Source organism: Aythya fuligula, chromosome 6, assembly GCF_009819795.1.
Source record: "Aythya fuligula isolate bAytFul2 chromosome 6, bAytFul2.pri, whole genome shotgun sequence".
Classification (NCBI taxonomy): Eukaryota; Metazoa; Chordata; class Aves; order Anseriformes; family Anatidae; genus Aythya; species Aythya fuligula.
In genome coordinates, this window is record NC_045564.1 from 16,724,637 (window position 1) to 16,736,422 (window position 11,786).

Here is an 11,786-nt window from a genome sequence, read left to right on the forward strand (position 1 = left end):
CGACAGACATCCTACACGTCTGTCCCACCACACAGACCTCAATAACCCCTATCTGCTCCGAAAGCTACTCCCCATGCATGCTCTTCCTGCCCACCTGGCCCCTGCAACCTTTCATTAGGGCTCCTCATCGTTCTCTCTTTTCTCTCTGATGTCCCGCACAGCGCCCTGCGCACACTACCACAACGTGCTGGCGGCAGACCGAGCCGGAGCCTTGAAGTGCCGTGACCGCTACGCAGGGGAGCACCACCAGCAGAAATGCAAGCAGGGCTAGTAGCAAGGGGAAGATGTCAGTGCCTCTGCTGTTGCTTTAGGGCTCACAGTCTTCAAGGCAACCCCACTTAAAAAAAAAAAAAAATAAGACAGACAACAATATTTGCAGCAGTATCTCTCTGCCTCCTCCTCGCCTTCACCAACTCCCTGCTTCAAAATCTGAATGTATTTATCCCTGTCTCCTAATCATACCCTCACAGTCTTCCTCATCTTTTTCTCGAGACTTTTTCAGCGAACAAACTCTGCTGTCCCCAGAATTTCTGCAATATGGCATTCAAATGCAAAAAAATATACACGTACAGTTGCACAAAACCTCTTAGAAAGTTCTTGCTAGGGACCTGAGAATTACATCAGCTTCGATCTCATTATACAACAGCTAGGAAGGAAGACAGGAATGAAGCTTTCATTCATTCTTGTAAAGCTCATAGGAACCTATAGAATAAGACCAGGTTAGTGCCTCGGGACAGTGCGAGAGGAGAGCGTCCTGAGTGCAACAAAAGGGTAGACAAAGAAAAACCCGTTTCCTCCCCAAAGTCAAACTTCTGGGACCTCTCCTGAGCCGAAAAGTTAGGCTCCCAAAGAGCCTAACATACCTGACTCATCTTACAACAGGTGAAACCTCACTTGCAGATCAAATTGGACAACATCAAAATAAGCATTCCTCTTCAGTTACTAATTTTATTGTCGTATTTCTAGAGCAATACACTTTCCTGCCGTGGGAAAAACGAAGATACCACGTTAGCAGAAAACACGTAATAATAAAATCCTGATTAGAGGAAGAATGCTTGCTCTTAATGGAGCCAGAAACAACTGCAGAAGGATATGATTTTATAACCTGTAATTATTTTTTAAGAAGCAATATAACTAACTCAAAGTGAAATATGTACTGTACTGTGATAATTACGAAATAAACTCATTTTTCCTCTGCCCTAAGAAAAGGCTAGACAAGCAATCCACTCAAAGGATTGGTTCAAATCAAGTCATAAAACATGTGCCTGAGCACAAACTGCCAAGAGCAGCCTAGGAGATTTGTTTATTGAAACTGAACAAGAGTTAAAGGGAATCCTTTTAGTTTGATTACACCCACACACACAAAAAAAGCACATGTGCATGTCCCCAGCCTGAATTACACTGTAAGATAAAATCAAGTAGCTTAACAAACTTGATATTTTCAAAACCATCTCTTGGCTACAAGTACCTCTGTAGCAGGCTTAAATAAGCTGTGCTGCAGACAATTTATTACTAAGCAAAAATAACTATTTTTTCACCATACATAGACAGAAGTTGATAACATTTACGTATGCACATTCTGATATGCAAAAGATTTAAACTGAGTATGCATTATGTCCTTTATGTGCAGGAACAATTTAAGAGGTCAGTTTTCATTCCCTATGTTCTAAGCCAAGTTGCAGCTTGTCTTAATACATAAAACATGCACGTAGGAGATTTACTTCTGCTCTGGCATATCACACTGGAGGTAGACTCGCTGTGAATGTAAAATATCTAAAGGCAGAAGGGCATCTGTTTTTCAAACTGTATTCATTTCCCTTAGTACTAAAACCAGCCTAGGACCTTTGGACATAACTCAACTGCAGTAAACAGAAGTAATTTTCCACAGATCAAATGACAAGCAAGGATATTATTTTCTCTTTTTGATCGCTGATCTAAAACTAATGGGGGAGGGAGAAGGGGGAAGAAGGGGACTAAGCATATTGAGCAATTTAGTGATCAATTAAACAACTTTTCAACAATCTCTTCTAGATGATTTGAGCTGTCAGCTTCTCCAAACTCCTAGAGTTAGAGACATTAATATTCTGGACCACTTGAAAGCTGGCATTCTAATTCTTCTTACAGTATAAACACTCATTTCCTATCCTGTTACAGTGTGATTGATGCTAAGCTACACTAAACAAATTCTCTACCATATTATGCAATTAATATTTGCTACAGTTCAGAAATCAGTTATTTAAAATGTGGCACAACACGCCTGCAATTCACAAAGCTATGGAAATATTTATTATTCCTTGAGACACAGCATCAACACAGCATTTCCACCCATACATAATAGAATAACAGTGTTCACAATATAGAGATAAGGCACTATTAGAAAAACTTTTGTTAAGCTGTACTTTTCCTTCCAGACACACCATTTTTCTTCCTCAAAAATATCTGTGGGACATATATATCTTCTCAGTAGCAGAATGAAATATTCTGTGTGTCTGTGCAACATCCCATTGTGGTGGGTATTTGCCAGGATCCTGGATAACTTAATTTTTTATAGAAAAATTTCCAATATGAAAAAATTGAGCAATTTTGCCTTTACTTAGTTTCAGTCTGGGACTGATACATAATACAGATGAGCTAAGAAGGCCATGACCCACTGGCAAAGGTATTTTCAAGGTAGATAAATGCTTCTGACACTGATTTGCTTTTAGGAAAGTACAGGCAAAGTTGTAATTTTGTTTTAAAAAATCATCCAGTGGACAGGTCCACAACAAAGATTTGTACCACACCTTGAGTCCTGAGCTGCACATCCAGCAGAAGCAGATCAACAGAGTAAGCAAGAGCCATCTCTGCTCTGCAAAAACAGTGAAGCATTGCCAACATTTCTGTATTAGCTACTTACATAGTTCTTCACCTAGGAAAAGGAGCATCGCTTAACCCATGACTGCCAAGTAAAAGATGAGGTGTTACTGTCCTAGGCCTGTTATGTTTTAGGAAGGTCCAGATGTACATGAACACCTCTGATACCCTCAGAGCCCCCACTTTAGTAGCACAAGTGTTTCATTTGTTTGTCTGAGGGCATGCAACTGCCCCAAATGGGAGGCAAGAGTCTACCCAGGAACAACACAAGCACAGCTTGGAGAGATGGGAGAGGAAAGAGACAGGTGCTTCAGAACTTCATCTTCTTATTTCCAGCTTTTCAAATGTGCATTTTTCTTACACTATCACTGTACAGATGCCTACATGCAATACAGTTTTTGAGTTGGTGTTTGTAAATCCAGTAGAAAGCATCAGCAACCTGTTGACCTAGGATACTCAAGAGTCCACAGAGCAGACAAATACAGCCAAATCAACACCTATTCACATTTGTAATTACCCTTGTGTTTCACAATATAAATGAATAAACTACACTAAGATTGTGCCAACAAACAGCACAAAGCAAAGCAATGCTGAGGCCCTAATCCCCATGCCCTGTGGAAGCAAGGTTCTGGCCCTCAGAATGTGAGCTCGACCCATGCTAATGTCTATGAATTAAGAAGTTCCAGTCCAAGAGCCTAGCACAACTTTCTGGGGTGCCTGTGGGTCTCTCTGCACACATGGACTCAAGGCCCACTGTCTTTTCTCTAACGAATCGGTCCCAGGCAAGCCTGCTCTGGAGTCTGTAAATTGACATTAGAAATCCAACTTGGACTCCCATGTTAGAGCCTGTGGGAGACAATTCAGCTCCTGGGACAAATGCCAACTTCTTCCTCAACAGGGTGGCAGAGATAAGCATGCTGTTCCCTTGCAGTGTGCATACTTTGTGAGTCTGTGTAGCAGAAAGAAACCAGCAACAGTGAGAAATGAGCAGGGAGAGATCTGGCCAAGGCACGGACTCTCAGCGTGCAAGACACTAAGTGGATTTTGAACGCCTCGGCAAGGAATAATCGGAGGTGCATGTTTCTCCTTGGGAGCACGTCTGGCTAATGCACTCAGCAGCGATGCACATCACTTGTTTTACGACCAGGCTTGCAGCCAGTTTACTCGGCCCAGCTGCGAACCACCAGCGAGGGCACCGGCATCCTCAGGGCTCTCAGCTCCCAGCGCAACACCCGCAGCGCGGCACATGCCCGGGGAGGGAGCGGGGCACCAACCACACCGAGCTCCCTACAGAGGGAGGCTCGGCTGCAACGGCCAAACGGATAACACGAGGCACTTTGGACCACGCAAGGGCCGTGATTAATTAACCAGTCATTGCGCCACGGTGACGGCGCCCGGCAGCACAGCCAGGAGCCGCAGGCGGTGTCGGAGCGCAGCCCGCCGTGCCCCGGAGGGATCCGATCCGGCAGGGTGCCCGCCCGCCGCCCGGGGCGCGGGGACAGCGACATCCCCAGCCTGGCCGCCGCCACCCCGCCCCCGGCCGGAGCTCCCCGGCCCCCCCCCGCCCCGCTGCCCGAGGTCACCCGGGCTGCCCCGCCTGCCCCGCGGCTCCCGGGGGACAGCAGCTGGCGGCCGCCGCCCGCCCGCCCCGGCCCTGCCCCTCACCGGCCAGCTGGTTCATGAAGGCCTCCGCCACCAGCGACATGGCGCGGCCGCGCTGCGGAGGGCGAGCGGGCCCCGGCGGGCGGAGGGCACGGGCAGGAACTGGGGCCGCGCCGCGGGGCCGACTGCATCCGGGGCCTGCTCCGCCCCGGGACCGCCTCCCGACCGCCCGGGGCGGGGCACGGGGAGGGGCCCGCGGCCGAGCCCGCTCCCCCGCCGGCCTCGCGGGGCCGCTGGGCGCCGAGCGCGTCGCGGGCGGGGCCTGGGCCGAGGGGGCCGCGGGGCGGATTCCGCCGGGTCGGGGGGGAGAAGGGAGAGGGGGGCAGCGCCTCGGGGCGCCTCTGGGCCGCGGGGCCCGTGGGCAGTGCGCGTACCGGTGAACAGCCGGGGAGAACCTGCGTGGGGTGCAGCGGCGGCTGGGGCTCCCTAGCCGTCCTCATGGGATACCTCGTGGAGCTCCACGCATAGCAATAAAGCTGAAATCCAAACCCTTCAAGATGTGGAAATGCACTAAGTCAGACAGCCTTAATTCAGTCAGTTGCGTTCCTGTTCTGTGGGGGACTGAGAAACCACGCTGCTCAAGTCTTCACACGTGCTCCAGGCCATAAACCACAAATGGCACATTGCCACCGATTCACGCCATGGTCACACAGCCTCTGGTTTCTCTGCAGCCCTGTGATAACCACACAATTTCATACTTCTTAAGAAGCAGGCACAAAATGGTGGAGGACGTCTTTGTGTATTGTGATACACATTTTCAGTTGTACAAATATCAACAAAAGAAGCTCTATGTGTCTCTCTATGATTCAACTGCCTTTTCTGAGTATCGTCGCTGTACATCATTGAAAAAGAACTTTTCTTTAAAGTGTTTAGTGGGTAGAGGATAGAAACTTAGAAAGACATACAAGCAAAGTGGTGTTTTGGGACTTACGTCTTGATCTCCTTAGTTAATCCAGTCTGAGAAAAAATCTCTTCAAATTCGCATCCAATTGGAATGTTATCTGAGACACAACTGCATACTTAGGCACGGTGTAATAATTCTCTTCACTTGGAAATATAATCACAAGGGGAGTGAAAACACAACTGCAATCTGTCAAATGGTAGCAAGAAATGCTGGCCAATATCATGATAGATGAGAATATTTATCCTAATTCTGAGTATTTTGATAGATTCTTGGGTTGACTATTAGCCACATCTCTACCCAGTAAACAGTAGTAAAGCGTATGCTTGGGGAGCAATGACATTGGTTGTTTAACTCATGGCAGATGCCAAATCCTTCAGCAGTATAAACATGGCTGAATTCTGAAATATTGCAGGCACTTCAGATTTGTACTTGTAGAAAAATAAGTATACAGGGAAGGATAATTGCAGATGCTTTGCAGCTCTTTGTTTTATATTATGTGTACACAGCTTTGATTATGATCCTATGGAGAGGAGTCAGGGCAAGGTTACACTGGGCTGGTAGAACATCAAAGGACCTTTAAATGTGCTCTGGATCAGACAAGTCCCCAGTCACAGGCACTCTCTACTATTGATGGAAAGTCAGCTTAGCTAGCTTGCTTCACATGACATGTAGAGGCAATATCTAAGGATCTGAAAGGTGTGAGTTCAGGCTATTCCACATTTTTTGGATGAAAGGATCACAGTGTTTTTCATTTTTAAATTCAGTGTAGAAAGAGCTACTGGGAATGCTGTAACCAGCCCTACGATCTGCCAAGAAAGGCAACTCAATCCATCTTCAGTTCCTCTGGCACTCAAGCTATATGGAGCTACAACACACATGAGGATTTAATCCCAATAGTTCTCTGGAGATAATGGAAATGACTAAATATGGTTTAGAGCCTGAAAGTAGAAAAAAGGTTAACCTCTAACTGCCTGAACATGCCACACTAATTGCAAGTTAGAATTCTTCCCTGAAATTAACAAGAACAAAGATGTTAGGTATGGCTGTACATCCCTGGAGTGTGTATCAGTTGGACCATTAATTTTTTGACCTTTAAAACAAATGAGCAAAGAGGAGAGGCAACATGAGCATAAAACGATCTGAATTTGACAGGAGGCTGTTCCAAGAATCACAAGTGCTTTCTTTATGGATCATACCAAATAAGTTCTTTTCAATGTACTAAATTAAAACGCTTCCTGAAGTGTCTTGTGGACATGAAGATATAACTAAAGGAACTCAGCTAAGGGTATAGCTGCCTTTTCTTCATCCCAAGTTAAGATTCCATATGTAAGACAAACTTTGCATTTTGAGATGTACATCTTGCCTTTAAGGCACCGTTAATTTCTTAGTCTTAATTGGATATAAGTTTTAGTCTTTGGTTATAAAGACTCTCCAAAGTTTAGAAAAATGCTATAACATTAAATCATGAATCCAATATGCAGGTTGCAGAGATGTGAATGGAGATGTGAAAGACTTAGTTATACTTTAAGAATACCTGATTTTATCAAATAGACTTACTGTACTGGAAAGGACAGATAACACAATAATATGTTTCAGTCTAGGTAGGGTAAGATTTCAAGTCTTGTTTACTAGTACATACCAGAAGATAACTGTGAAACGGATACAGGACAGTATTAATGTTGCAAAGTACTTGAAATCCTCTGACAATTAGTATTTAATTACTCAACGTTGTTACTAAAAATAAATTACACTTCACATGGGAGTGGAAGAGTGCTATTAGAGCAGCAACAAAAGCAGAAGAAAATACATGTATACTGTGACATGGACTGAAGCAAGTATACAGGGACAATGGACTGAAGATTGAAATCAGTGATGTGAAGAGGACTGATTATTTTAAAATGCTGATGAAAGCCACATTTCTAGTTAAAGTTGTAAACTGAATAGCACCAAAATTACAGAAACTGAGCAGCCTTGAGAAGTTGAATGGCTTGCATTAAGAGATGAAAGCAGTCTAAATTAATCTTAAATTAAGTACTATCAGTACTGAGAAGGCCAAAAATAAAATGGTGCAAAAGTTGCCCTGGTAAGCCTGAGTGTGAACGAGGTATGAGCTAGGCCAAATGCATGTTAGCACCTACCCAAAAAAGAAGGTTTCTCTGTAGAGCTCAGTTTGGTACAATCAGCTCATCTCCAGAAATGGAGATGGATGATGCAAACTAACTCAGAGAAGAGAATTACAGAAAGAATCCAGCAGGTATTGAGTAATACATATGAAGAAAAATATACCAACAAATCCAAACGAGTAGCCAAAATTTGAAGAAAACTGCTGTGAATGGAGCATGCTCCATGCCTTCAAAGTGTGGCAGGACAGAAGTGTTCAGGCTCCCTTCCTTGGGATTGGAGATTGGGGTAGTGTTTCTTGTTTCTGTATTAACCATCCTCCTCCCTGCTCCCACTGAAAGGACCATGAATGCAGAGTATCTTAGGAAATGCACCAGGGAGATCTCTAGTGATGACAGGTATTAGAAATGAAGCTGATTCCATCACCACATTTACCTCTATTCAACACGCCTCTCTCCTCCCCCTTGCTCTTTGAGGAAGGGAATCGCTCCTGCTGAGCCTGGCTTCCTGCAGGGCCCGCATGCAAATTGTTTCTTCAGCTGGCCACACATTCACAAGCTTCTTTCTGGTAATTCTTGCTTCATACCATGGAAAGCTTCCCAGCTTTCACAGATTTTAAAGGCATAACAGCAGATCCCAAGGAGCTAATCACTCTCGTTTCGACACTGAGAGAAGAATGCACTTTAAGATAGAATTTCAAGGGAAAGCAAAAGACAGAATTAGACTATCCGTGGGCTTTTTATTACAGAAGTTCAACTGGAGCAGCTATAGCAGAACCATTACTCCTTATTAAGGGTCTCACCTTTCATAGGCGTGCCCAGAAGATGAAGCACAGTTTTCTCATAGCTCACCTCTCCACATGGGCTGCCTTTACCAGGTAAAGCGTTAATTGCTAGGGTTGAACTGTCCACCAGGGAAGCAGGACTAGGTCATATATATGTATACATATATATATATACATATATATGCTAAATTTAAAATTAAATTTGAATAAAGATTAATCTACTACCTAGAAAATCCCAAGACTGTTCTTATTAGTTCATTTAATATTATTTGGTCAGTTTGTAACATACATATTTAATTTGCATCACTTTTCTGTTCCATGTTAATATTTAATAAAATGCACAGCACCGCTATCAATAGCACATACCAATAGCTGCCGTTGTAAATACCAGCTTTGCAGTTAGCATTGCATTGTTGGGAATATTTTTACAGGAGGAACTGGGAGATGACAATGAAAGACTACGGTCTTGCTTTAAGATGCTTAGATTTTAACACACCCACTATTGCTGGCCATACAACTTAAAGTTTAGCTGGCAGCTGCGTGATGGGACATAAGATTGAACAAATCCCCAGAAAGGGCAGGAGTTTGAGTTTCTCCAGACTTGAATTCTGCTCAGTTTCATGAGCGCAGTTCCCAAGTTCATGAAACACATCATAGGGTAAATCCAATTGAACGCAATGGCATTGTGTGCCAAACACCAACAGCAAGATTTCCTCTTCAGAGCACCACAGAGGTGGTGGTGGATACTACAGAGCTGTTCTGTGCTGCTGAGCGACCTTTCTTCATCCCAAGACAACTGCCTCAGGCCACATGCTGCTTGACAGACCCCTTCAGAGCACTTTCTCAGCACACGACTGGGGAGCTCTGCCCAAACTACTGCTCTCCATTTCCATGGAGCAGGTTTCTAACAACTCAGGCCTTTCCAAAACACGGGAGGAGTGCTAACAGTCGTAGATTCAATTAGGAATGGTTCTTTCTGAAAGAGAATTGTGCGGAAATTTCACTGGTGAGTGAAATCTCTGAAACAGACTGCTTGTGTGGTATGGCTGGTGTTTGAGAATAGGCCAAGTGGTAGCGCGGGATTCCTCTCATTTAGAGGCAGCAAACAAACCAGCACTGAAACGCCTTCTCCTCGCCTGGCCTGCTGCCAGGCTGCCCCTCTGGTGTAACTTAGGGCATCCTGGGGGCTGCTCTGAATTATGCTGCCTGTCAGTGTCTTTAAAAAGCTATTATGGCTGCTGGGAATCTCTGCAATGAAGGAAAACTCGAGCATGTCCTCCCTGCCAACACATCCAGTGCCAGGCACCAGCAGGAGGGTGTTTCTAGCACAACTTCATGCCAGAGGTTCTCTGTGCACTAAGCAGCCTGGCAGAGCATACGGAGAAACAAACAGATGGATCCAGACTAACGCGATCAAATAGATCTCACAGGGCATTTGGTATACTTTTAATGCAAGTATCTGCCTGTCAACTGTTTTGCACAATCCACTGTTTTTCAGTATGATGAATGGTGCCAAAATCACCCAAGTACAAGCCAAATTCCAAGTTTTTCAATCACACGAAGTCCTGAGTTTACTCACAGGGTTAAAGGAGGTATTGCTCTATGTGGGAGTCCAAAGACAAACCTGAGGCCTAACTTTGATCTCCACAGCTCCTGTGTACTTCCTTGAGAAGCTGACATGCATGTCTTGTAGTAGAATTCATGACTAAGCAGGGAATAAAGGTGTTCCTGTGAAAGTCCAGGTGTATTTTGCAATAGACTTCACATTACAAATATTAACTGCATGTTGGTCACAGTATTCCCTTATTTTTATCACCAGGCAGATACAAGTTTTGGTCTAATAGTTGTGCAAATAGAATAAGGTATAACTTCTAGGAATATGCTTCTATAAAAATACAGTAGTCAGAGTATTAACACTAACCACTTTGCACTTATGGAAGACACCGCATACTTAATTCACAAATCAATTAATGCTGATGCATTTCCAACAAGCCACATGAGGACAGAAAGAGTTTGAAGACAGAAAGAGTTTTCATAGTTTTAAGAGGTACAAAAATAGCATTTCTGAAAGCAAACAGGGGATCTCAAACTGTGTATGAAAGCCATTAGATGAATCATTTTCTCCTCCCTTTCTCAACTCCTTTCTTGCCTTCTTTTATTCAGCAGGGTCAGATTTTCAGGGGTGCCAAGTCTGTTTTAGCACATCTGTCATACTCACAGCTGCACTGAGCAAGCATCAAAGCAGTTGTGCAGAAATCCTCGCTTCACTTTTTTCCTTACTGGAGGCATCATCAGCCCCCAGGCTTCTGCGCATTGCTGTCATTCACAGCAGCTGCTGAGGAGATTTCCCCTATGCTGAGAAACAGCTAGATCTTGAAGTCAGGTCTTGATCTTCCCAGCTTTACCTGAACCTCCATTTGGGGGCTGCCCGCAGGTGGTGTCAGTGCACAGCAAGGGGTGGCAGGGCAGAGCCTCTACAGAAGGCCCAGCCCAGGGCACCAGGCACTACCATGGGGACAGGGACATCAAGCCATAGATGAGGGCACAGGCAAGCATGAGCTCTATCTAGGTAAAGAGGGGCATTGCCCTTGTCTGAGCTTTAAATAGGTGTCCCGGGCCATTGGGCAGGGTGTGGTGAGGGCCCCAAGTGGGGCTTATCAGGCCCATCAGTGTACACAAGGTCCTGACAGAGCCTCAGCTGCACATAGAACACATTTCTCCATGCAAGTGGTGCATTCAGAGCAATAGTTCCACATAGTTGGTGTTATATGGGATCAGGTTTGGACTCTTAAACGAGAACTCCAATCAGAGGGGTCTGCAAGCAGGAGCTCCCAGCAGGGAGACAGCAGCTTTGGTTGGACTTTCCCTGCACATGCTCTCACATGGTCACTGCTGCTTTCCTCCAGCTTCCCTGCCACGCTGACTCTGTCTTTGGCTGCCTGAAGTTGAATCTGTAATAACAGACTGCTTCCATCATTCTTGTCCATCTTTTTTTAATCCCTAATTTATCAGACACAATATATATATATATATATATATATATATATATATATATATATAAAGCATGGATCATGGTTGCATCATCAAATCTGCAGGAATGTCAAAGTAGCAAACATGGCTCCAGCTGGTGGTAGCAATGGCCCTAAAGGTTCATCCTCATGTTTGTGTAGCTCATACTGCAGCAAAATCCTGAACCATCTTGCCAGCGAAAGTCAGAATAATTGTTCACAGTTTGACTGTAGGCACTTTTTAGGCAAGTCTTCTCAAACTCTAAAGATGTTATCTGGAAAATTAAAGAGCTGCAATTGAGCTCAGTTTCTGGACAAGTGTGGTAAATTCTGAGGAGGTTTATTAACACCTTGTGAGACGATCTGAATCCTTCTCTGGAGGCTAGCATAGAAAGAATCAACTTTCTTCTTCTTTTTCCTGTAGAAATGATCACAACTGCCTCTCCTGCATGGA

The 11,786-nt window shown here is 44.6% G+C and overlaps 1 protein-coding gene across 1 annotated transcript in view; it reads right to left on the reverse strand.

Moving 5' to 3' along the window:
* Positions 1–4,634, reverse strand: part of MTX2 (metaxin 2) — a 32,339-nt gene extending 27,705 nt beyond the window's left edge. Inside the window, exon 1 of the mRNA XM_032190377.1 lies at positions 4,519–4,634. Within this exon, the coding sequence (XP_032046268.1) occupies positions 4,519–4,558 (40 nt within the window). The 5' untranslated portion in view covers positions 4,559–4,634. The remainder of the gene's footprint in view (positions 1–4,518) is intronic.
* Positions 4,635–11,786: the final 7,152 nt, after the last annotated feature.